This window comes from Vollenhovia emeryi, unplaced genomic scaffold (genome assembly GCF_000949405.1).
Source record: "Vollenhovia emeryi isolate VEMERY1.0 unplaced genomic scaffold, V.emery_V1.0 DF939126.1, whole genome shotgun sequence".
In the NCBI taxonomy this organism is placed as follows: domain Eukaryota; kingdom Metazoa; phylum Arthropoda; class Insecta; order Hymenoptera; family Formicidae; genus Vollenhovia; species Vollenhovia emeryi.
The window spans coordinates 839,875-867,562 of NW_011967240.1; the positions used below are offsets into that span (position 1 = coordinate 839,875).

At 36.5% G+C, this 27,688-nt stretch overlaps 2 protein-coding genes across 13 annotated transcripts in view; one reads left to right on the plus strand and one right to left on the minus strand.

Moving 5' to 3' along the window:
• Positions 1-534: 534 nt before the first annotated feature.
• Positions 535-7,572, minus strand: LOC105568973 (poly(A)-specific ribonuclease PARN-like domain-containing protein 1). 3 transcript variants are annotated; one of them, XR_001009462.1, is made up of 13 exons: positions 7,335-7,572; positions 7,025-7,259; positions 6,068-6,352; positions 5,787-5,991; positions 5,575-5,676; positions 5,380-5,499; positions 5,189-5,303; positions 4,987-5,086; positions 4,793-4,879; positions 4,554-4,642; positions 2,638-2,736; positions 698-819; positions 535-659 (listed from the first exon to the last, which is right to left on the minus strand). XR_001009462.1 is itself a non-coding variant. In XM_012025062.1 (12 exons), exons 1-12 carry the CDS (start codon positions 7,460-7,462, stop codon positions 750-752), a joined length of 1,635 nt encoding a protein of 544 aa, XP_011880452.1. In that variant the 5' UTR covers positions 7,463-7,572; the 3' UTR covers positions 535-749. The 3 variants fall into 3 exon arrangements, 1 of the variants encoding a protein (XP_011880452.1); XR_001009463.1 differs by having other exon boundaries at positions 535-653; positions 692-819; XM_012025062.1 differs by having other exon boundaries at positions 535-819.
• A 2,024-nt stretch (positions 7,573-9,596) lies between these two features.
• Positions 9,597-27,688, plus strand: part of LOC105568975 (laccase-4-like) — a 20,706-nt gene continuing 2,614 nt past the window's right edge. The window contains exons 1-10 of one of the 10 annotated variants that reach the window (XM_012025065.1): positions 16,100-16,544; positions 16,635-16,815; positions 16,877-16,906; positions 18,975-19,177; positions 19,712-19,811; positions 21,359-21,479; positions 23,176-23,386; positions 23,879-24,274; positions 25,260-25,622; positions 26,667-26,942. In XM_012025065.1, coding sequence (XP_011880455.1) covers positions 19,051-19,177; positions 19,712-19,811; positions 21,359-21,479; positions 23,176-23,386; positions 23,879-24,274; positions 25,260-25,622; positions 26,667-26,942 — 1,594 coding nt within the window. In that variant the 5' untranslated portion in view covers positions 16,100-16,544; positions 16,635-16,815; positions 16,877-16,906; positions 18,975-19,050. The other 9 variants (XM_012025066.1, XM_012025071.1, XM_012025069.1 and 6 more) reach the window with 9 other exon arrangements.

Sequence of the window (27,688 nt, forward strand, 5' to 3'; positions counted from 1 at the left end):
GACGGGTGGACGTGCGCTGGCAATCGACGACGCGATCGTGGCAGGAGTAATTGGGATTTTTTTTTTCGAAAAGGAAGAAAGAGAGAGATTGTCTCTTTGGCAAGCGAGAGCAGGCAGCACTTCCTGCTCGACTCGAAAACTCGAGCTTCGAGCCCCGTCCGACTTAGAACTCTCGGGCTCTCGCTACGAGTCATAATAATAACAATTCCCGCGAAGATTCCGCGCTCCCCGAGCTGAATCTTAAATTTAAACAGAATGGCGACGGGCATCGCGGCGAAGCGTAAAATGCCTGTCGTTTCTGCAGCCCGGACCCGACGTTCCGTTCTCTTAATTCGACAGAACGGCAAACAGTTTTGTTGTTTACGTCGCAAATAGCTTTTTATACGCGGGGTGTTTCGGAGCCAATCTCGATCTCGGCGATGGATTCGTTCACCAACGTCAAGTCGACGTTCTCGGAGGTCATGGCTGCAAATCGAAGCTCGACGTCGATTGACGAATTATTTCTCGCGGGGTAATAAAAAAATATGTGTGAAATAATTACGGAGTCGCGTTGTCTTTTATTACTATTGAAAAAAAATTATTCTTCTCTCGTAACGCGTCTTAAATCGTTTAACCTTTTATCCAAATTTGATAGACAGTAATTTTTATATAAAATATATCTAAAATCATCCGGAAGCCATGAAGACTAAAAATATATCTAAAACTTTAAATTTTCGTTGCTGTGCGTTAAACGAATATTTACAGTTTGTTTAAGAACTTCTTTGGAACTTCTGATGTAGCACCCATGCGACAATCCCGCCGGAAACGACTATGCTGCTCCTGTGGTTAACACAAAAAAAATTATATATAAACATGCGTCGCGCTACTAGATTCACAAGTGAGGATAAAAAATTAATAAATAAAATTTACGCGAATAACTCTGCAGTTAAAGCGCATTGAAAAGATTCAATTTCAAATCGCGTATTCTTTCTTTCGTCAACAAGTTGAAATTCGGTGAGAATGTTGGACGAAGGCTCTTTATTCAAGGAACATTACCATTATCGAGCATAAACACCATTTTAAAAGCAATCGCGGAAAAAAGTCACAAAAATCATCGACGAGTCCGTAAATTTAATTCAGGGAGGAGCCTCATTACACGACACACGAGTGCCATGCGAATGCAAAATGAGACGAGTTGGTGACCTAAATATAGCATTTTCTTTGCGCTCGGAGCGCGGTAATGACGAGAGCAGATTGATATATCGATCGTACGAAATGGGATAGCCAGGAAAACGACAAGTCTTTCACCCGCGAGCGTTAGGTAATGTAACGATCAACCAGGCCGTTCGTTAATGCCTTCGCAACAATTGGCAATGCGAGTCGCGGCTTCTGCATCTACGGCAATACCGACCCTAATTAGACTCCGGTCCAATTGGGGGCCATTAATTTGTTTGACGTAACGCGTTCAGCGGCGTCCCGCCGCTAATGGGGATCGGATTGAATGTGTCGGAGATCGGCGACCAAAGTCGCGATTGCTACACCGCGAGATGTGAAGTTGATGTATACTGACGAAGTATCAGAGTCATTGCGTTTTGTATATCTCGATGCTTAAACAGGCCTCCAAGTTTGTTTTTAATTCAGAAAACTATGCTTTTCAGTTTCTAAATTACTGAAGAGAATTTTTAACTAGTTTACTAGATGATTTCAAAGTACAAACTTATAACGAATTCGATTGCCCTGCACTGACTGGCGCGCACTGAGTGCACACTAAGGCCTACTTATAGTCCATTTTTATATTTAACTTTGTCTTAAATACACGTTCAAAAAGTATTTAGCCAGAAAATGATCCGCGTGGATGCTATGCAGATTATTTTATTGGCTACGAAATATTTCAAGAGATATTTAAGACGATCCTTAAATATAAGAATTGACTGCAAACAAGCCTTAGTGCGCACTAGTGCAAGTAACCGAATTCGCTATTAGAAAAAATTAGGCACTCTCATAATCATTACACTGTACTAACAATAAGTCTAATAACAGATTTTTATTGTTTAAAAGTTATTTACTGTATAGAAGCAATGGACACTTTGGTAAACGACTTTTAAACAATAGGTATTTTCTTGATATTAGATTCAGTACAGTTTAATGATTATGAGGGTGACTAACAATTTTGTCCAAGGCAGTATTCTCGCCTCATATAAAATTTTACGTTTTATTATACAAGATCGTGACAATTTCCCAATAGGAAGGAAAAGAGAATAAAAACTATTCCTGTAAAATATGTTCAACTACGAAGTACATTTGATTCTTCTTTTAGTACACTAAGGCCGTACGCAGAATAGCCGTAGGAAGAACATTTTATCGAATAGAGAGATTGAGCTACTTGAATCTAAAAGAAGCCGAGATATATTTTTGGGGACACAATTAACGTACGCGAATTTACCGAGCAATGAATGCCGATAATCGAATCTCGTCTAGACACAATTGCTGTGAATCGTCGAAAAACAAAATGCACAAGCTACTCTTTAAATCAGTTAAACATACCGATACGTCTGTTTTATGTGTCTGGTTTCGAAAGACAGACTTGTTAACGGGACTTGTGCCAAATTACCACGCGTTGTATACAACCACTTTGATTAATTACCGATTCTTACGTACCACAGGAGAAGTTGGACCGAGCGTGAGTGCCGGATCGGATTGTAAGGTACCACGTACAGCTCCGGGTTTTGCTTGAAGTGCCGCAGTATGTCCCGTGCGCTGTAAAACGATCAAGGAAATCGCTTTTGAACGTCGCGTCGCAAACGAGGGAACGTGCCCAACAATCTACCGATCGACTCGCTCGACGAGATAAACGTAATAAGCCAATTTCGCGTGACAAAAGTTGCACACGTGTGGCACATCAGGTGTAATAATAGACCGTTAATAATAATGTACACGGTGGTGTAGACAGTGGCGGTCTTTTAATAAGCGCTGTAAATATACCCAGCAAAAGTTCGTTGGTAAAAGCGACATAAAGACGGGAACCGTGCCAATGACGAAGAAGATCTTACACGTACAATATGACGGCATCGAGTCAATTATCCGTCGTGCGAATATTCGGAAAAGTTCCGTCGCAAAAAGGGGCGCGCGTTCGCCGACGTTCCGTGGAATAATTTATTTCTTAATGTTTTTTTTTTTACTTTCACCGCAAGGAAGAGTCTTCCGGATTATCCTCTGTGCAGAAACGTGCGAGGCAAATGTCTCAAGTGCTCTCTTATCAAGTCGTTTTGGAGATAAGGAGAAAAAATTTGATACTCTCAAGATAACGGAGAACGCGCGATTTATCAAACCTGTAGTCCCCGATGACGATAGGTCAGTAAATGCGAGGCACGAAGTATCAGTTTACTTCATCGAGTAAAGAGAGAAAAATGAAACTCACGGAGATGTCAACGCGCGAACACCTGCAGCGTTTAAACGGTCGCAAGATACTTACACGCTCGCGAGCATCAACGCGCTCCCCGCAAAACAAGCGATTGTAATAGATTTACTGAATTAGCGATACGTTCGACGGTTTGTGTTTTCAGACTATTTGAATTAGACAAACGCGCGCAGTCGATCGATCGATCGTACAACCAGACTGGAAAAATAAACTCTCTAGTATTGCGATTCGCCATTACGAAATGTTGTAATAATTCGATGTAACATCGTGCCAATCAATAAATCGATTGCCTCAGCCGCAAGATCTTTCAGTGAATATTTTAAATATAATGACGACAGCATATACTTGTATTAAAAATATTGGGCCATCCATCGCTGATCTGCTATCTTCAGTTTCTCCAGTTCTTTCTTACGTCGAAGTCTCATTAGCCTTTTTTTATATCAAAATAATTATTACCGTTATCATTTCTTTAGAAAAATTAAAATTAAAGTCTTACTAGTTACTTAAATTAATTTGTTTTGCAACACGTACAGCTCCAAGAATTATAATTAATTTTTTAAATACTAAATTGATCGGCAGTGTTTTCTCAATTATATTCTAAATGCTCGGGTATGAGCGATGTCAAATTCATCTAGAAGAGAGAAAAACGTGCGAGTTTGCACCGCAATATAATTGTTATATGTGAAAAATGGAGTAAGGAAGGTAAATAACTAAAATCACATTTTGTGAGATGCGTTAGTGAGTATATGCGGCTGCCCTTGAAGAGTATCCAAAATAGTTCCGCTACCTTGCACCGAAGCAGCCTCACACTATTATAAAATTTCCCTCCCTCCTTTGTGGAACTCCATACTCAATGATTATACACATTCGATACGCGGAAGAATAAAAATGAATATAAGATACTTGGAGCCTTTATCGGGCGATTATATCGCGCTTTTCTACAGCACAGAGTTATGGTATTTTCATACGCGTCTCGCGAAACCGGACGCAGTTGGCAGCAAACGCTTTTTCAACATATGTATAAAGTTGCGTCCTAGTTCTCATACATTCGAAAGTATAATAATGACGTTTCCCGTTATTTATATGTATATAATGTAGAAAATGCGATAAACTATTGTACATATGTAAGAAAAAGAGAGCAATAAAAAGTACTAACCTTCCGTGATTTGCAACTGCAACTAACATGCGCTTCGGTGTGTATTGTTTTACGTCAACCGCGCCAAACTTCGACATTGCTTCAGCTATCTGGACAAATATTTCACAACAATGTAGACTGATAACAAAACAATTGATTTTATATGTATGTCGCGTGCTGCGATTTGCAAAATACGTCTTTAAGACTTTAACTTCACTGTATTTGCAATATTATGTGTGTGCAATAATTAAGCATAATACCTGTGAGGCTGTTATCGGACTCGACGATAACGTTTTCACATAAAGCCATTTTGGTCGCGTCGATTTAGGTTCAGGCCCGACAAAACTCTAACAAATTAATTGTTTCTTTATAAAGACAGAAAATGGTATACGATCAACTATTCTTCTCGCAAAGTAATGATATATTTATTATTAAAACTTGGCATTTTTCTTACCAAATGTGATGTACTTCCACGTATGATATTGATACAGTTTGCATAACCTTTTACGCTATTTATTAATTCTGTATGCGTAAACTCCTTCGAAATTAAACTTCTGAAATTATAAAACAGAATAAAAGGTGTATATATGCTTATACTAAATATGTCGAGTAAAAATAAATTATCTTCAATATTGTACAAGAAAAACATAACTTACTGGTTATATTGCTTTACAGTGAACATATGAGCCATTTTGATAAATATGTAACCGGCAAAGAAAGCATCCCATCCCGCAGTGTGATATTTCTTATTGTCGGAAGTGATACTTGAAACTTGAAAAATTCTGTTCATTAATTAATAGTAATATTATATAGAATCAGAAAATATTTTTAAAAAAACCACATCTACCATCTAATTCGCCTGAATTTGTTGCGAGACTAATAACAGGCGACCCAAGCACCGCATGTTTTCCTAGTGCTTCTGTAAAATAATTTACTAGACCACTTAAAGTATTAACTTTCCATTTTTCTGAAAAGAAAAAGAATATACTTAATATATTTCTATATAATCATACAAACTAATAAAGAAATATTAAACAATTACCTTCTGTTTTGAGAATTTCTCTCAGTTCGAAGCTTAAGTGTTTAGTGTCGTAAATTGTTGGAAACAGTTGATGTATATTATTCTTGAAATCAATATATTTTTCTGTAAAATATTGTTCGCAACTAATTGCAATTTAATTCTCGTCTCCATTGTGTATATTGTAAGTCATAGAAAAAAAAGTACCTTCTACTATCATGCAATTACATACATACGTGGTAATGGCTTATAAAATTGTTGATGCACAAACATAAAATCCAAAAAAGAATTATGTGCAATTATAGGTTTTTTCAAGCTAACTAAAAGCTTGAATACTTTTGAAAAACCTATGTACGACTCGAGCAATACATTTTCTAATATGGAGCCTTCTTCCTGTTCCAAAATTACTCTCGACTCCGGTGGCACTTTAATTACAGTTACCTAAAAGTTAAAGAAGCCTAAAAATTTTGGAAAAAAAATTTAAACCTTTATTTTCTAAAAAGCAATCTGGCTATACCGTATTGTTTTCAGAAAAAGTCCAAATATTTGGAAAACGTTTTCTCAATTCTTTGTGTATAAAATATTGAAATTTCGGAGTAGGGGACTCAATTTTAAACGAGTCTGTTTCATCGCTAGCTGTACTCAGCCATTTTATTATTTTAACAACCACATCGTTAAAGTTATCATCCTCTTCGTAGGAGATCGACCGGGCCACATTTTGGAACAATGTTTTGTTTTGTAGCTGTTGCTGTAAGATTGCCTCGTCGACCTGATCAAGGTACGAAATGCCTTGATAAGCAAGCTGAAACGTACAAAATTGCTTTATTCCTACACAATAAAACGTCTCATGTAATTTCGGCTCTTAATTTAACCCTTCATTAGTCGCACTATTTCTTACTTAAAAATGGTCGCCACGTATCTCGCAGATACACTAATCTTTTCATTATTTTCCTCTGCTTTTTCAAACAAGTTTCCTTTCATTAATACTTGGCTATTAAACTAGGCACTAAAATATTTAAAAAGTGTAAAAATCAAACGTGACAATTTGAACAGATGAAAGAAAACTTAAAACAAACTAAAGTGTTAATGTAGCAACGGCATGTTGTAGCCTGAACATATTGCGACTAAGAAAGAATCAAATTAACTCGTAACAAGTAACTCGCTAGTAAGAAACAAGCTAATATTTTAAGTCCAGTCTGCAATGAGCCAGAAGTCGAAACTATACGTCGAAAAACCTAAGGCCCAGTTTCTGAGTGAAAGGAAAAGGGACCAACGCATAGTTTTGGTCTCTAACGATTAAGGGCCGGGTTTCAACAACGTCGCTTAACTTCAAGCTTAGTTTCATTCGTTCTCTGTCTCTTACCAACTGTTACTTTAGAAAAAGACAAACACGACTTAAACTAAGACTTCGGTGAAACCAGGCCTGACTCATTGTAGACCAGGCTCAGCGGATACACAAGGAGTGAGCATATACTTTGTTGAAGTCGAAATCATATATGGTAAGGAACTCCAACGCTGCAACCTGCCACAGAAACTGTCTGTTCTTCGAGGGAATAGATCTGGGCAGCAGAAAGAAATTGAAGGTCTCCACGGCGTACTTGTTCTTGTCGTGGACCCGCTGGAACGTCGAGATGCCAAATTGGATTATTATGTACGGCTGAATGTGGCTCCTGTTGTTCTCGTAGCGCTCGTGGATTGAGTCGAACAGGCTGCAAAACGTCAAGCATCGTCAGCCCGGACCGTTTACGTCGAGAGCGTGGCACCAAGAAGTCGCGCAAACTAACCTGTTCTTCGCATCGTCACCCTCTATACCCGTGAATTCCCCGTCGATCGCTATGAAACTCGCGTTTCTCAACGCGTCCTCCAGACGCGGATACACCTCGTTGAAATTTTCATTCGTGACTTCTATCATAGCGTTACTTCTTCATACACGACAGGTGATTTCAGATACCGGCCGTTCTCGAGCGAGACCAAGCGAGTCTACCGCGCAAGCAAGGTTCCACAGCTGTTCCGTGTTCGCGCCGGTATCGCCATCACGTTCGCTCATGGTACACTAATCCGCAATGATTTCCCTCGATACGCGCGTGCAAAGAGGCGCATAAGCAAATAATTGAATGAAGTTCTAATTGTGTACTTATGCACGCTGGCTACTCCTTTCGAATGCTTTCGAACGCTTAATAGTGTTCAATCTGAATTTTTATTTCTTCGTTTTACACTTTTTTGCATTGGACATTACGTTTTTTCTTTATCTCGTTCATGCTATCTCGTGTATTGATTAAAACTCGTATAACGTTTAAATGAATGAAGTGTAGAGAGATGGATGTGTTTTTGCATATCTTTTTCATACCATACGTGCCGTAAATAATATTAAATTATTATAGCTTCTCGTTTATTCCCGATGGAAGATAAATCGATGGAAAACGATGTAGACTCGATGGAAAAAATAATATTTGTAAAACGTTCTTCAACATTTTGGAAAAACATTTTTTTAATTATTTTAAAAACATGAAAACAATGGGTTAAGTCCCTTTTTATTCATTTGAAAGAGGTTTATTTTAAGATTAATTTTATAATATTTCGTAAACGTTTATTAAATATTAAAACACATTTATTTTAATGTTTGAAAGATGTTTCTTAGTATTTAATAAATGTTTATTTATGATTAAAGAAAGTATTGGTTATAAAAATGTGTAAAATAATGCTTGTCTATGAGTGCGAAAGTAAAGAGAAGTCCTGAAGGACCTTCTTGGTGCATTCTGTGTAGGAAAAATCATATGTCGTCTGGGACTCTGACACCAGAAGAAAGATGCAAAATTAGATGCGGGCGCATCAATTTATAATATCGTGTGCGGTTTTTTTCTTACGAGAAAGTGCTATGCCGTGCGTTTCTCTATCGGGAACTTAGATAATAGGGGATTTTCCTCTATAGCAAAAAAATTATATCATTAACCGTTTGACTACGGACGTCGTTTACTCAAACTCGCTTGTGCCAATTTTGTGATAAATTTGCGGGATATCGAAGCAGATGCGGCTGCATACAGCAGCCAAAATGCAACGTTAAACTTTTTTCAAAGGCAAGAAACAATTTACGACAACTTAAAGAAGTACAAACTGCAATAAGAACAAATTATCTTTCCACGTGACGTTCCATTATAAGAAAAGTTATTGCTAACTGCAGTAAAATGCACAATAAAAAGGCAATTTAAAATGTTCCCGTTGTTCAATTTAATCTCGTTTGAAAAATAATAAGCTAAAAGTATCACATTTTTTAACTTACAGATTATTGGAGGAAAGGAGTACAGAGTACAAAAACATTCCAAGTGTGTTGCCAAAATGATACGTTACTTGTAAAAAAAAATGAATTTGATGTCAGTCATTAGCGGAAGTAAACACACGTTGCTAGATAGTAAATGCATTTTAGAATCAAGTCGAGTTTCTTATTTCAGATGGTTTAAAAATTCGAACCTCTCGATTAGATATAGATTTAATATAACGTGTATAAAGCTAAAAATGTAAATTAATGTATATTGATTACTCTCTGTAGTAAGCTACTTTTTTGCAGCTAAATCAATATTTGTAATAATTACTATTCAATTGATTTTGCTTTTTTCAGCACGCTATTCATTATAGATGCGTAAAGAGTACCAATTAGAAATGAACAGGAAGTCGTTATAAATTAAAGGGTCTAGCGTTTCTAATTTGCATTTTTTTTATTTGCGATTAGAATAATTAATAAGGATTATCATAGGAATTAGCTAGGATATTTCGCGCTGTCGTTAATAATATCGCTGAAGATCGAAGAAAGTTGCAAGTAAGAGGAATACCTTCGCGAGAGGAGGTCACGAAGTTCACGATTTCCCCGAAGATCAGTGGGTATCGCAATCCTTCGGCGAGATTCATATAGTAATCTCAATGCTGGGAGATTGTAAACGGCACGGCGTACACGCTAGCGCTTCCGCACGTGAAACATCTTTCTTTTAATAGGGAAAGGACTCTCTCTCTCTCTCTCCCTCTGGCAATGAACTTGCTGCGGCAGCGTTAGTGTGTCCGCGGCTACGACATCGGACAGTCTGTACCTTTCTCGGCGGCTTGCTTCTCCACGCTCTCGCGCCTCTCGCGGTTCTCCGGCTATCTCGGCTAACAGGTCCCGATCCGTCAGACGCACCATGCTCTTCAGATTCGGGATCTTTGTTGGCCTGAGCTCCGTGGTCACAACCATTATTTATTTAACGCCCATACCAGGTGAGTAAAAAGTCCAATAGCGAGAAAAATTTAGTAAATCAAAGGCAAAAACGTCTATTTTGAAGCATAAAAACGAGATGAAGGTGTAACCGATGCCTCATTTGTGAGAGTAATTTGCTGTTTTTACCGCGAAGCATTCAGCTTTAATGTTGAAATTCAACAATTTACCTTGTGCTGCTTTATTTGACATAACTTTCGGCGATATTTCAGAAAGAAACAACAGAAAAATATAAAACTTAGCATTAAGGAGCAATTGTCTGCTAGTAATGAAACGCTATGTACGTCATTTATTGTTACGCTTAATTTTCTTATTTATTTTATTTCTTTGTTGTAATTAATTGAAGGCAAATATAAATTTAAGTCTAAATGTATTGAACCATTTTAACATCTTTCTTACACTTTTGCCTTAATAAAACGAGCGTTTTTGTTTCAATTATTTATATAAATGCTGTCTGATTACTTTATAATTAAATGAACAAAAATAAATTGAAAACCGACCAACTAATTTTTTGGCTTCAATTTCTTCATGTTAATTTTAACTTTAAGTTTACGTTATAATTAATACGATATTATAAATATTAGCTTTTATCTAAATATTAGTTTCTAAAACAACTGTCTTTTTTTCATGTCAAAATGTATGCAGAAATGTAAATATACAAGTAATATTGAATTATAAAAGGCTTAAAAAAAGCAGCCATAGCAAATACTCTGATATGCTGGATCGTATACATCCTTTAAAATAGTTTAAATCTAAAAATCTTCAAATAGTTTAAATTCAAAATCAGCATTATAGAAGTTCGTATGCATCGATAATTCACAATGCAAGATATTTTGAGCAAAACCATAGTACGTATATTTCTACTCTTCGAAAGTTTCGAGATGACATTAAAAAGTATGTACATATGTACATTCGGGTTATTTTTATTGATAAAATTATTGATACTATACTATTTGCAAACGATTTCCGATGCAGAAACGAATATAGAAACGTTCCTTTTCCGAATTACGATCTGTTTGATATGGCCGTAAGGGCGCTTGAGATTGCGAAGAAGCGTTTGGCGTAATTGGTACCTATCGCGAGTTCTTTGCAAGAGGTGGATGAACTTCGTCAAAATTTACAGTTATGTTCATGCATCTGTGTTACCTATCCCATTGCCAAGGATGCTGATCGCCCGCGGCTACATTTCTCATACAATACGGGTGATAGCATGTAGTACGCCAACTTGAAGCATAGTACTATGTACTGACTGTCATGCTTTCAGGTATAATGTTAACCCATCTTAAACCAACGGCACACGATACGATTTTTCCTACTGGATTGCTTACGAGAGCCAATCAGGATGCAGAGTTTTAGATCAGGTGACTTGAAGCTAAATCCTGGTTGGCTCTCGTAAGCAATCCAGTAGGAAAAATAGTATCGTGTGCCGTTGGCTTTAGCATTGCACATCTGATAGAAAACCGGTAAATAGGATCTTTTTAAAAGTAATAAAGAACTGGTTATTACTATTGTGACAAATAAAAGTATGGTATAATAAAATTAAAGATAATATGATTACCTTATAACATTTTTATCATATATACATATTTTATATAATTACGAAGTGTTTCATTTAATTGTATTTTAGTTAAAAGACATAACACCAAGATATTTTCCCATTACAAAATAGAAATATTTGACGTTTAACATTTTATAAAATAAAAGTGAAATTCGTTAATTACTATTAATTTATAAAAAACGAATTATATATGTATGTATATGAATATAAAATTACGAAGAGTTTCATTTAATTCTATTCATATACATACACACATATACACACACATATAGATAATGGTTTTCTTTTCCATAAATTAATAGCAATCGAAGAATTTCACTTTAATTTTATACAAACTGTAAACAGTAAAATATTTCTATTTTGTAATGGGAAAAATATCTTGGTGTATATGTTTGGTTATATGTTTTTTAATTAAATTGCAATTGAATAAAACTTCGTAATTTTATATTTACTTACACGTAGAAATTGTGTATTTTATATATAGTATTATTAGTTTTATTTTTGCAAGTCTTGTTAAAGGTACTTGCTTTTACTCTCATATAAATGTAAAACTTGTTTCATTTACATATGCATATATTTTTCTATTCCACCGACGAAATGCAGCGATATATCAAGAGATTATTTTATGTATGCATTTATGCGCGTTTAATTAGTTCTAATAATAACTCGAATGTTTCGCACGTTCGAAAAAATATGTTATAACAAAATTAATTTAATTTTCTTTTACAACTATTATATTATACGCTCGCTATATTTTAATGCTAAATTTAAATATATTTTTTTTAACTTTTGGAGATCATTTTTGTTGAGGTATATTTAGATTTTATATACAATGTTCTTGATAAATACATCAGCTTTAAAAAGAAATAGTAACCTTGAAAAAAATGTTATTATTATTATTACTTTTTATCATTATATATAAAAATTCACATTATTATTAAATTGTTTTGTTATATTATTTTAGATTAGATTGCATTATTTTATATTATTATAATTATTATTATATATTCTGTTACATATTTTGAATCATTATTTGTAAAACTGATAGTGAAATTAGGATAAATGTAAAAAACATTATAAATAATAATATATGATAGAAATCCTGTTTATAATACTGAAAACATAAAAAGTTTAATAATATAAACATTTTCTTAGTTGATTGTAAAGGAAAAAGGTATGCATGTTTACGCGTTGCAACTGATCGTAATATAATGCTAAAATATATCGAAACGAAAAATTGAAAGTTCTCTGTGAAAGTATGCAACGCATGCAACGCACAAAAAAAATTTTCGCTTTTCAATGATGTGTCTTCCGCTTTGCTCGAACTTTTTATTAATCCCAAGGTAATGTGAATCCAAATATCAATGCCTTTTTTGTGGTTGACTAAATATCTTTCACTTTCTCCTCTTTTATACTCCGAGGAAGTATCTGTCGTCCCGAGAATTTATTCTTTATGATTGGTTAGGCTTTTTGACAGTAAATTTCACCGGTGTTTTGCCCTCCAGCAATTTTTATTGTAACTCACTTCAAGTGGTGTATTTAAAAAAATTATAAATCGCCAACATTTTATTTGCTTGCAACTAATAACAAACATCTTCAACCGGGAGACAAAATCTTATTAAGGAGTTTTTTGTATATAATTTCGTGTAAAATAATTTTAAACAATTACTTTTGCTTTACATTTCCCTGGCATTTACCAATTGTAATAGAAATTACAAACTGTGTATAAACATTTTCCGATTTATTTCCCATTTTTCGTTGTAATAATTTGCACACGTTTGTTAATCGAAAAAACAAAGTACATAGAGAATAATTAATATGCGCAAATATATTACACATGCCAATAAAATACGGCAATTATATTACACGTATCTATTGCATTATTTTTGGAATTAATAAATGAGCGTATATACATTTATGTATATACATACGTGATTTTGCAATCTCATTGATGATTATATCGCGATTATATCGTGCATTTTATAATTACTGGAACGTATGCACGTACGCAATTGTGCATTTGCGATTGTTTGGCGATCGAATCAATTGTCGCGATCAGTCTTGCGTAAATGTAACTTGCACGCAAATCCATCCACGATCCATCCGCACTTCCTAGGAGCTGTATTATTGACAAAGTACGCGTACAAAACACTTGTTTAAATTTAAGAGATTGTGAAATGTACGAGAGATGCGTTACGTCGAATTAAGCAAGTGAAAGCATCAATTATTACATGGTAAACGTCGAGTTTTACTTTGCACACGTCCCAACTGTACACGTTCTGAAAGTCGCACTTCGAAAACTTCCTGATAAATAACCAAAGTATAGAAAATATATTGTCATCTAATATAAGTATTGGAATGAATATAATGCAAGAAATGCGAGAATTAATTTGGAACGAAGTATGAAATGCACTCGCATCGTTTTACATTTCCATTAAATCATCGAGAAGATATAAAAAGGTAGAGCATTTAAATAGAGCCTTTCTCTCTTTCTTACAGTTTAGTCTGCGGTATTTTCTATTATATATGCATACGTCGAAATTAGTGATCAACCTCCTTTCTAACGTTCAGATAAATAGAAGAATTTCGATTACCCAGTGACTCAAATAGACACCAATATCGATAATTGAACGCGGGATGCGAAATGTATCGAGCAAAACATTCCTGTCCAAGAGAGATTTTTACTCGACTGCTACATCTTAAAAAATATTTAAATTTAATAAATACATTTTACAAAGATTCAAGGAATAGAAGTTTGTAAAGAGGAATTTTAGCAATATATGTATAGGCGATAGAGACGAATATCTCGAGATGCATCTTTCACTTTCTCGAGTAAAGTTTCAGATTTACTGATGACTTCGGTAAATTCATGACTAAACATTTTCACTTTGAGCAATGTTCGAGCGGCATTGCCGTTAATTAAGATCGGATGATCGCATTACCAGTAACTCTCTCTGACGCATCTTTACGAGTAGACGAAAACGGAAACTAATAGAGTTAAAGAAAATGTGCCAAACAACATAAAGATATGTCAAATTATTATTCGTGACAGGTAGAAACACGGTTGTTACAAAATTGGGAAGTAATATTTGCTTAGCATGACGTGATAATGACGACCGCTTTTTTTAACACGGATTAGATAACGTAATATCATTGCGGATCTAGGTAATGTAATTTTGTTATCCAATACGCATTAGGTAACACATACTCAATAAGAGAAACGCAGAAATTTTACATTTTGTAGTACGTTTGACTCGTCATACTTTTACCGTGTGCTACCAATTATCGCAGTGCAAAAAACTTTTATTCATGTAACATCCTGTGCGTACCACTTTGTTGGTAAAATACTCGGCGAAAGAAAAAAGAGTTCCAAGACAAGATCGACTTCGAAGTTTAATAACACTCGTACCTTGGAGATTCACACAGTTCTTTCCTCCGTCCACTATATCTTTGATGTGTTTGCGAAGTAGAGGAAATGCTCGGACCGTTGTTATTACGGCAGGAAACACAACCGTTTTCTCTTCTGCTTTGGACGTTATCGATAATACGTTTCCGCGGAGAAAAACGCAAAACCGTGTCGTTTTCACGATTTCCCTCTTTATTCTATCTATTTAAACTTAAAAAGCGACCATTCCAACTAACTCCACACGAGGCCATTCATCATTTTTAATTCTTTTGCTATTTTTCTAATAATTTTTGTGATAATTTTTAACTTTAAAAGGTGTTCGTTTAAAAAACATGTCTACTAGGTCAAGGAAAGAGTCTTGTTTGAAAAAGTTTTAAAATTCGATATAAGATTTAGAAAAAGCAAGCACGGTATCCAAATTTTATTATAATTTTCATAATGCCTCTCTTTCATCTTCTTTTTCTTCGCTACAAAAGACCAATTTTAAATATTTATACCTGGAAAAAGCACACAGGGAGAATTATATCTATGTCATAAATGTTTTGTGCACCACGCTAATGAGCTGGAACAGTTTTTTCATCCTGTTGGAATATAAACGACCATTTTTCGAGATATATTTCGCCGCACGGATGATTGAACTCATCAATTCCGTATCCTTCATCTTCGATCTATGCTCTTATTATACCGATACGCACCCAAATACCTGATTATCTTTCTCTCTAGAAAGTTTCGCTCGAGCAAGCAACGATGTCGCAATCTCAGTGAACGACCGAAGAAACGCAAGCTTAAGCGTATCCTGCTAAAGCGAAACGTCACTTGTTTTCCACAGCAGTAGCGGCCAGCCCAACGACTGTTTCTGTCCATCCACGCGAGTAAGAGTGGAATCGATTGGGCATTCAGCGAAAGCGAAATCTATGCGCCGGCTGGACCAACTCGAAGGAGAAAGGTCGAGGAGATGAAAGTGTTTGCCAGACCAAGGGAGATGGAACCCGGGTTGCCGGGGATGGTAGGGGCCCTCGATCAGAGGGGCCCGCCGGCGAACTTTCACTGATCATTATACAGCCTCTGACACATATCTTAGGCGTACAGGTCGCCTTGTGTTTAACGCGAGGTACTGGCGCGATCGCGGGGATGCGTATAAAAAGCTGGTCGGCTACGACCAAGATCCTTGGTTCTCGAGGACGTGGACCACCACTAGGCGGGAGAGGGAAAATGATACGTCATTTCGCACGACCGCAGCCAACGAAATTGGGCCTCCTCGCCAGTTGACTACCGGGTGCGCGACGGTACCGGGCGACGTCGGTCGTTTCGCGGCGGGTTCACGTGCCGACAAACTGTGGTGCAGTGATTTATATGAGAGCCAGTCGTCATTCTGTTTCGATCATAGTCATCCTTGGGCATCTTTACGATGTCATTTCGCTTCATTAGCGACTCAATTCTCCATTTGACTTCATTAGCCGTTGATAGATAAACACCTGGACGTCGAAGATGTCGTTTCAATACTTTTGATTCGAACTCCTCGTTCGAACTCCTCATGACATAGTTTTATACTAATAAAAGATCGGCTTCAAACCGGTGAAACAATACACGGCAAAAACATCAATTTAATAGTAAAATATTAAACGGAAGATTGACACTTATCGTCTCAATAATTTCAGATTGATCCCGATTGCCTGCGCCGACGTATAACGATGCGGCCGTAGGTCTTCACAACAATATAATAACAATGTAATTTATATTCGAGTGGAGAAAGTCTTGATACGATCAACCATTTTGCCATCATCTTTGCGGTAATATTCTTTTGGTGTCGCGATTGTTCGATGCAATCAGATCCGTGGATACTGAATCCGGAAAATACAACTCAACGTCATAATTCGCAGGCAGTCGCTAAATACGCAAAGTAACCGTGATTAAACACTTTTGCCGCAACTTTGTTCGCTGGTACTTTGAACGTTGTCCTCCGTACGGGTCGGGTATATTCGCTTTAGATAGTTCCACGTTGTTCAGCGAGGCCCAATCCACACTCCCAAACTAGTACTGCGTAGTACCGCCAAATTCGAGGTACAAATTTCTAAGTAGAATAGAGACTTGAGTTGCACGCTGATAGGAGATATTTTTCCAGGTATATTAGTACGAGGTTTAAATATACAAGGTAATACTCAACATGTAACGACCAATTGGAGGTACCGCTCTATGATATTCACGGTACCTCTTTTCAAGAGGTACACCATTTTCCGTACGTACCTCCTAAACTAGTACGAGGTAGAAATGTACCTCTAAATGTCTGTTTCCATGCCTGATAGGCATTTGTTACACTCTTCCTGTGTCGCATGAGCCTTGACAATGTATCGCCTCAAAATAAAGCTCCCAATTTCGAGGTACTATCTATTTGGTGGACTTTACGTCTCTCATATTTACGTATGGCTTTTACTTTAACGTGTACCACCAATTTTTGGCGACACATGCTCAAGAGTGCATTCCTCACTCCTCTTCCTACATTCCGCATTATCGACCATGAGGCAACAAGGAAGCGAGGAGGAACGTTGAAACGGCGAAAGGGAGCGGGAGAGAAACCGTCGTTCTGGCAACGAATTTCGGAGTCTCGATGTTCCTATCAGTCTTCGACGGGAAGCTCGACCGTGCCCGCGGTTATTGTTGCACCGGTCCCACGTAAATGTCCGCAGTGGTGCAGTGACATTCGCATTTCTTTTCATATACGTCTCCCCTTGACATTTTTGTTCGCGGATGATTGTTAATTAATGGGATCAAAATACGACTTTCGTCGTATTTTTGTTGCATTAATGCTTCGTTTTTCCGGGAACACTCGTGACGTCGGAATCTTTTACGTTTCTTTTTTCGCGTTTAAGAGTCGCATTTTGATTGATAATTGCCCGCGTATTGAATAGTCATTAACGGAATATACTGACACGGGATATATTGACCAGAATCGATTATCGATTGACGCAAACGTGACTTTGCGTTTCATAACGGAAGCTTACATATGTAATCGGCTAATGTCTAAAAAGAGATTAAGTCACGCCGCAGTAATGCAATACATACATTGATAGATAAACAACGTGTGCACAGGATGCAATTTCTTATTTGGATTTAAATACCGGTTAAGATTTCCGAGATCTCGTATCGATAGTTTACCCGAACTTTCAACTTCAAAAAAAGTGGCACGCGAGTTGCAATTTACGTTGAAATTATTCATACGAAATTTCGATAATATATCATCCTATAATTGGGAGATGCGTTTATACAATTTCCTTCCGTGTTGCAAGAAGATTCCTCTAGTGAAATTCGTGCGGTGTGAATAATGATTTCGGTCGGGAGTACATACAGATACGTGATTCCGTGTGTCACACGCATGACCGGATTACGACGTGTTATATGAATATTATGTTATACAATAGAAATACTATAGATTAGTTTCCACGTAATGGCCTCTGCGTGATAATGACTCTCTAACCGAGAACAAAAGCGGTTATTAGGCAATCGCACAAATGTTCTTGACCTTGCTCACTATTCCGATGATTTTCGTCCATGGGGTTCACTTTATTCGGGAATATAACGATATTTGTGTCGCAGGAAATAATTGCTGTCCGTTCCTTATAGTTACAGAAACTCGTTCGAAGCCTTTTAATAATCTATCAACATTTGCAATTGCAATCGAATAAAAAGCTTTGTCATTTTCAAACGCACTCTAGCAGTTGACGCGCGATAAATAGCGTTAGATAAATCCAGCATTTGATTAGTCATTGCGATTAATCATCGTTAATTTTATTACTCTTCAATCTGATCTTTACGATTCGTTCAGAGTTGCCTCACGAAAGTTGATTGATGAACGGCTTGTTTTAAAGCGGGAGCTTGGAGAGTCTGCTTAACGAAAACGAAGCAACGACTCAACTTTCAGTCTCGTCTGTACAAATGGCTACTCTTCTCTTTTGCGAACAGGTTTTCTCCACGGACGCCTCCATTTTATTACCCTTGACATGGACGTCTGGCTCAAAGAGCCTTCAGTAGAAATTTTTCAATCGAATGTAATAAAAATGACTCGCTCATTGCGAGATGATATCTTAAGAATTATTTAAACACACACACACACACATACACACATACACACATATTCGCTACTTAATAACGTTTACTGTTTCCGCAATTTCATCGATACATGTATGTTTTATGAAAACTAATCGTTCATAAAATCTCATTCAAAGTTCGCCGGGCTCTAAATCTCACGAGGAATAAATGTCGTCACCTCTTGTTATCGTCGCATAACAACGTCGGTAGGCGATGTATTCCCCTAAATCCGTTCATCATCATGTGGCGACACCGACAACGTATATTTTACGATGTCTCGTGGTTGTCACTATGATCGCCGCAGCGGCCACATTTTTGCATATTAACAATTACAGGCCTAGTAAGTTCACACAATTAGTTTATAAATGTTTAAAATGTGTGGATAGGCAGGCTTCATGTAGGTCCTGTAGCCTCTATGCATATTTTTCTTATTGAAACAGCACTGTTTGGAATATACTTTTATAATAAGTACTTGAACATACAGAAAGAAATTTTTCATTGAGCAACTAATTGTAAGTTACAATAGCAATTAGAAACGACTTAAAGTTTTCTAATGATAGAAATCGGTTCTGTTACACGCTGACGATGAGTAATAATGGCAATTCCTACGTGTGAAGTGCATTTCTGTTCTTTCTAATCTACGCAGCATCCAATGCGTTTAACATGTGCGCGCATCATTAACTTCTCTTTGCTATACACACTATATGGCACTTTCTATATGATTTGGACTTTCATTTCCACCGATTGTCGGTTTGCTTTTTTTTGCGGCCGGCGGCTGCAAGGAAAACTGCTTTCTTCGCTTCGAGTGTAAAAATGTGCTTCGTATTTTTTTTCTTATTCTCCTTCCTTGACTCTTTCTATTTTTCTTTTCCAGAACAAACATTTCTCTCCTGTGACAGACCGTGTCATCATTTGGATTGGCCTATGATCTGTCGGGTGAAACTCACGTTAGAAGTCTTCCAAACGCTCAGCAAGTAAGCTAGAAAATCACTTTGCTCTGCCCTACATTCGTAAGGAGCTAATATCCGCGCTCGGTGATATAAGATAGTAGAAAAACTTCATTACGATATATGTCACAATACCAGGCCGTACTGATCTGTCCTGTTTTTACACAACTGTCAGACAGCGCTAATTATCGCACCAACGCCGATCATTGGCGTTTTAATAATCTATGGCATTTTTACGTGTCTTTTATATTTTTATTTCCCTCAGATTTCTTCTAATATTTTTCGAAGAATATTTCAAATTAAATTAGATATTTAAACATTACTTATTTGTTTCATGATGAATTTGTATAGCAATACATTTTAGCCGTCTCCCCCTTCACCGTTATAGAAATGTAATTGAAATAATTACGAGAAAATTACTGTGCACCAGTAATTTCTAATAATTCGATTACTCAACTCTAGTAGCTGTTCAGTACATGTTTTCATTCCTAGTTGTTTATACATTTCTGTAAGGGTGTTATGTATCAATTTAATATATGTATACTGGATAACACAGAGAAAGCAATAAATGAATCGAGGCAGAAAGATAAAGAATTAGACGAGCACACATGTGTTACATGAAAGTTGTGCAATATTTATCTTCAAAATTTTATAAAATATCTTGATTATAATCGCATCTGTATTATATCAAGATTAACAGCAAAGTTATATTATTTTCTTTATCTCAATCCTCCTATAGAAAATCTACTTGTTCGAACAAAAAGATATACTCGAAAGGGAAAGTACTTTTGGTATTTGCGTTTAGTGAAACATGCCTTAGGTCGTAATCGCCACACGCAAGGGAATTACTGATTATATTACTTCGTTCCACATGCGTCTCATGATACGATTACGAAGTTCTTTTTTGCGATTGCAACATTATAGCGATTTTTCTACTGTTACGTGCTACGATTATGGCAGCATAACGCTGCGCCGACGGTTTCGGGCTTGTCGACGTAATAACTGTTATGCAATTTCTAAGCGTTGACCGATGTAATGCGGAAGACTCCCGCGCGATCAATCGCGCGATGTCTTGAAACCGACTAAATGCGAAACGAATGTTGCATTGGGCACAGTACTAGTGTGTTCCTGTCGAGGAGACCAAATCGACGATCTCACAGGTACTTGACAAACGCGAATAAAGTCAAGTAAACGATGCAAGCAACTGTTACTAAATAATATAGTTTGCTTCCTTCCACCTTTCACGTACTATGCGAATAGCTCATTAAATCGTCTTATTTAATTGAAATATTCTAACGATTCGGGATTATTTGTCTTGCATTTTGCAATTAGAATTAATCTTTGCCACGCGCATTTTTAAATAGTTTGAGACGTTGGCAAATACTGTACAAGGCAAGTAGATGAGCCATTTCGCGAACAATTTTTCGTGAAGAACTACCGCGAAGTTTTCTTTCGCAAATCTGCTTTTGCAAATTTGCATTTGGTAAGAGATACAGCATGGCAATTAGATCTCTTAGGTGTACTAGTGTGCTTTAGACGCGTGAGGATTTGCGATTATACGATGTGCGTTACAGATCATGCGGCGACTGCCCTTCGAATCAGACGGCTTGCTTGGCCAACCATTGCGTTTCCGCGGACGGACAAAGACGGGGTATACTTACGGCCAATCGTCAAATGCCAGGACCCAGTATTCAGGTATGACCTCGATGTTCAACCGCCGATCAATAGTCCGGGTGCATCACACTTGCCGCCGGTAATTCAATGAAGTTCATTGCGCAATGTGCCCACAATGTCACCCGCCACCTTTCTACACTCTCCCTCTCACTTTAATTGGGTCACTTAGGCCCGGTATTTTATTTTCTGGTTAAATGTTAACCAGAAGTTAGTCGATTACCTGTCTATTCTTAGATAATAATATAGGAAAAAAATGGAGAGTCGACTAACCTCTGGCTTAATAGTTAACCAGAAAGTGAAAACCGGGCCATAATGCGTTATTCGTAAATAACTGGTAAACAATTTGAAGTACATACTGTTTGAAGTTATTATATTTTAAAGCTTCAATAGGCGCACGTTGAAAATTTTCTGTGTCATTTTGTCATTTTATCATTTAAGGCACGACAACAATCATAGAACAGATATGATACAAGTGAATATTATCAATTTAGTTTCAACATTATCAAAGGGGCTTATTCTGTAAACGTTAACGATGCTTTGTACGATTACGTGCTTTGGGCAGCTTTTCTATGTTATATTATAGGTATCTGCGCAAAGCAAGTAATGTCGTTAACGTTTACAGAATAGGCCTCTAAATTCGTAATTAGTTATAAACTGGATTCGTGAATTATTGAATTTTGGAGTTCACTTTGAAAATCGAGATATTAACTAATGCGTAGATATTATTAAATTCATCAGTAATACGAGATTAATTTCATAATACAAACGTGTTTTCGCTGTTATGTCATTGCTATAATTTTAGAGAAATTGTATTAAATTTACGTGGTATCGATGTGTTTTGTTTCACACTTTGCAAATATCAGTACGCCTTCCTGTGTAATTAGTAACCTGCAAGAAAAGTTGAGGTTTTATCTCGTGTTAAAATTAAATGCTGCACGGTGATTGAAACACGTACTCAATACTCTTGGTAATTGATTACATTCCTGGAATATATATAGGAATAATCTCGCGAACGTGTCGTCGTTTAATTGATTGTGAGCGAACACTTGGGAGTAAAGCAAATTTTGCTAGGCATCTAATTGATTTTCCTCGGTCGCAAACATTTCGAAGCTTTAGAAATGTTGATTGAAGCTAAATACGTTTTGATTGAGGCTAAATACGTTTCCTTACTTCGCGAAATTACGTTAATTTACGCTAATTATTCATTTGTATCAGCCTCTATTAAATCTCTAATGTCATTTTGTATATTTAATACAATTTTAAAACTTTTATTTAAGAAGACAAAAGTTTAATCGGACACATGTCTTAAAATCTGATACGTGAATGTGAAAGCATTTAAGGAAAGAAATAAATATTATCAGATGATATTTATCACAAATTGAAATATCAAAAATTCAGTTTTTAAATATTAAAAAATATATAAAATTGAAATTAAATAAAACTTCTAAAGATTAAACATTTTTATAATTTCTCTGTATTTAATGCATTTATTTCTGCATACCTAAAATAAAAAATGAATAAAATTTATGTATACTAAAGTCATTACGAAATACATCTGTATTATATTATTATTTAAAATATTGTATATTATTTTGACGGCAATAATCGAAATTATAATTATTTCTTTATTTGCGAGTACGATTTAACGTCTCAAATATTTCCAATAATCGGCACCTGGACTAATCGCAAACTTTCAGACAAATTAACGTTTTTACAGGTTTGTGAAAACGATATTTTAGTGGTGGATGTGATAAATCGTCTTCCTGGTAAAGCAGCAGCGGTGCATTGGCGTGGACAAACGCAAATGGAAATGCCTTACATGGATGGTGCACCGTTGGTCACGCAATGTCCAATACCAAGTTACACTACTTTCCAATACAAATTTCGCGCGTCCATGCCCGGTACACATCTCTGGCACGCACATGCAGGTTGGTAATTAAGTGTTATTTATTACGCTGAAGATTTTATGGATTACAATAAAAAATATTTACAAAACTTACATTTTATTTAATTAAAATTTATATACTTTGCAAATATTTCCATCGATCTAATTAATCAAGTTAATTTTTTCAATTGATTAGTAAAATGTACTTATTAATCCATTGAAATTAAAATTATTTATAAAATTATATTCTTTCAATTTTTTCAATTCTTTATAAAATTATTCGATTTCACTTACAATCTGCGAAATTATTTATCCATTTCAAAATTGACTTAACAGTATGCATATTTTCATCTTTAAATTGTTTGATATTAGATGCAATCACTTATATCGTGGTTCTAATTATTCACGATATTATCTCTATAGTATCGATTTGCTTTTGATTATTAATCATTAATTATGATTTTTCAACGCAACGAATTATATGACCAGCGCGTAAATTGTTTAAACGATTTACTTCTTGGAAATTTTTTTTCAGGAGCCGACGTTACGAATGGCATTATCGGATCGTTGATCGTGAGACAGGCGGACATTCGGGAACCCCATCGTACCCTTTTCGACGTTGACGATCCTAATCACGTGATTCTAGTGACCCAGTGGCAACATTCGCCGCAAGTATCGTTCAACCAAGGTTACTCGAAGCCGGCAATTCTTTTAATCAATGGGAGAGGTCGACAGCCCAGCGGATTCGCAGTTCCTCTGAGCACCTTCACGGTCATTCCAGGACGACGTCACAGATTTCGCGTTGCTAATGCCGGGGGTGCTGGTGCATGCCCGGTGACGCTTTCTGTCGACAACCACCCGCTTCTTCTGATCGCGCTTGATGGATATCCTATAGAGCCGCGACAAGTCACTTCGATCACTTTGGCCAAAGGTTGGAGTCTCGTTAATTTTCCCTTGCAATCGGTTAGCACGTTGCGCATGTTGATTTTACGTTTGATAATCTTGCGATATCGTTGGGAGAATAGAATATATTTGACCGAAACGCATACTTCGATTTACGTACTTCATACTTCTTTTGCTAACAAGTTCATTGCGTAAAGCAAAGATTAAACGCAAGAAATTGCAAAAACATGTTGCGCAAGTCTCGCTAGTCTTGATTTTCAAGTGTAAATTAAATAGCAGCTGATGACGTTTATTTTCTCAAACACTTCTGCTCTCGAATACGTCGGGTCTTAGGTGACTCGCTCCGCAACTTTTACCCTTTGAGATTTGCACACAGTAAAAAATTGTGCGTTTAAATGTTAAAATTTTCTTGTGTTACCAAGATTTGATTCTTACTTCAATGTAAAATTAACATAAAACGTACATGTTATTATTTTCGTAACACTTTTTCGTGTTATATTTATGTTAACGTAATAACTTGACGCTTTATGTATGTTACTTAAAGATTGAATATTACTTTGAGTTTTTTTAACACAACTGTCACAAAATTAACCAAAACGTGTAATATCGACACTTCTTAAAAATTATTTCAACTATTCTGATTTGTAACTACTCGTACAGTTTACTTATCCTGTCTGTTTTTATTACATCACACTTAAGGTTGAAAGAACACAAACATAAATGTGAAATATAACGTTGATTAATTAACATTTATAATTTGTAAAAAATAACACACGCGATAAATGTTATTTTAACTTAAAATTTAGAGTGGACTTTTTGGGACATGTAAAAAATGTTAACATTAACATTTTATTTTTTACTGTGCAAGAAAGTTAAAACTCAATAATTGCGAACGTAAGATCGATGGCCGTTAGCTCTAGCGTTATTCGTGCGAAGCAAGGTTTTATTTCCCCGATTCCTCACGATCATCGAATACGCCGAGACTGATGAGGAGTCCTCGATATTCGTTAAAGGTGAAAGGGCGGACTTCGTTCTCAAAGCGAGCAAACGCATCGGTTCCTATTGGATAAACGTGCACACAACGAAAGAATGCGGAACCAGCGCGATAAATGGCGCGGCGATGCTCAACTATAAAGGCAATTCGGAAAATCCTGCAGCAACGGCGGAAGTTATCAATCAGCACGATATCGACGAGATAGAACCGGACCGGCTGGCCATGACGACGAATCCCGCCGAGAAATGCGGCGACCGAGAGAGCTTGTGCGCCATGGATATTCAAAATATCCGCAAAATGCCACAGATACTTGCCAAGCCTAGGATGGATGTGACGCTGTATCTACCGATTAACTACAAGATTCAAGCGACGGAACTGATAGGTGTGTAATAACGTAAAAGACTGATGGATCGCCTGATGGGAGTGAAAGTGCAAATTAAGATGCAACCGACACGTATGCACGGGGCATTAATTAACGCGGGCAGACTCAACCGATGGATAAAAATACTGCCATCTAAGTTTCACCACTTTTTTTTTATTCACCGCATTATATTAAAATCCGGGTTATTAAAATTTTGCGCTGCCGAGCAGGTTTCGTGTATAATAACGTATCTCGGTTAGAAAGCACTTTCACTGTTGTTATTTTTTTTTACAATGACAGAACTTCTTTCCGATTAGCTTTTTAATGGCTTAAGAATTTATCTTCCTCCAACTTTAGGACTTTCAACGAAAGAAACTTGACTACAATATTATTAACGTTTAGAGAGAGAAATTAAATTGAAACAATGCCAGTATAAAAATTTAACTCTGGAATTTTAGTCAGTTTGACTGAAATGAAAATTTTACGTGATTTCATTGTAACTTATTAAAATATCAAACATGGAAGACAAAGAAGCTGTTGAGATATATACATATTTCCCTTTTATCATGGAGAAATCTCAAAATTCGATCAGCAATTTAATTTCTCTCGCTTATCTTCCTTCAATCTTAAGGTTTTTAATGCAGGTTTTGCAATTAAAAGTAATCAAAATTAAATTCAGAAAATACGAATTATATTTAAAACTTTCACTATTTAACATTTTAGTCAACTTGATTAGAATAAAGATATTACGTGATGTCATTGTATCAAAGTGTCGAATGTAAAGATGCGGTACTGATTTCTCATTAAATTTTCATCATGAAGAAGTCTCTAAATTAGAAATATCTGGTTGCTAACGAGACACCGATAGTGGAACGGCCTACATTTTCATTAATCATTGTTTACGTCGGAGAAGAAACTTCCAACCGCTCGCGTAGCAATGCACGTCGAGAAAACAGTGTGTAATTAAATTGGCATTAAGAGAGCTGCAGATAGTTTCGAGCCGAGAGAGCGAATGAACTCGATTATCTAATCGCAGCGCGAAAATCTTTCCTCCTTCTTGTCCAGGTAACGGTGGGACGGAGACGCGAGTGTTGAACGTGGACAATGCTACTTTCACGTTCCCGTCGTCACCGCTATTGACCCAGGGTGGGGACGTGTCCCCGGGGATGCTGTGCACCAACAGCGATGACAAGGAGGACGATCTCAATGAGAGCAACGAGACCGTGTCGCGACGCCGGTGCCGTTCGGTCGGCGAGGTCGGCGCGGGCGACATATGCGAGTGCGTGCACGTGCGCCACGTGCCGCTCGGGGCGACCGTCGAGATTATTCTCTTGGACCAGGGTAATTAGTCTCATTCGAACGTGATCAAAACGCAAATGCGACTCGCGTTGACGCGTGCACGCTCGTCTCGTGTACGTTTTAATTCATTCCTTGCATTTGCCTACAATCCTTTTCGCCCCCATTCTCATCCACCCGAAGTCTGGATGTCCGTTTTATTTCATGTTCAGAAAGTCTACAAGACTACATAAGATATAGGCAACGATCACATTTTTCACTCGTATTTTTACAAGAGCCAAGATTTCAATTTTCCTTCTTTCTTGATTTGTCGGACATTATACAAAGTGATTTTAGTAATTGAGTGAGTTACAACTTCTTTTGAATCAAGAGAGAGAAGAAAATAGAAGAAAATGTACACGCACAGAAAAAAATGCTGTTGAATTAAGAAAAAATTAAGTTGCTTCAATTAAACGTAGATGTCACGGGCTGCCACAAACATAAATAATTCGCTCAATTGTATTTGCTATGGATTTTAATGTTAAGCATTGAACTAAATATCCAGATTATTAAGACAACTATCTGATGTGTTTCATTCATCAATACTGATGTTGTTTCAACTATTTTATTTCAATTACACTGATATTGTTTGTGCAACATTTTTTTTGCGTGTGTATATGTTAATCACCATATACACTGGTCAAAAAAATTAACGCAACAAGAAATTTACATCAAAATTTGGCGAATTTCAAATAAGCGTAACTTCGCGAAAACTGGTCAAATTGAAAAGTTTTTTTTTTCATTTTATGGGG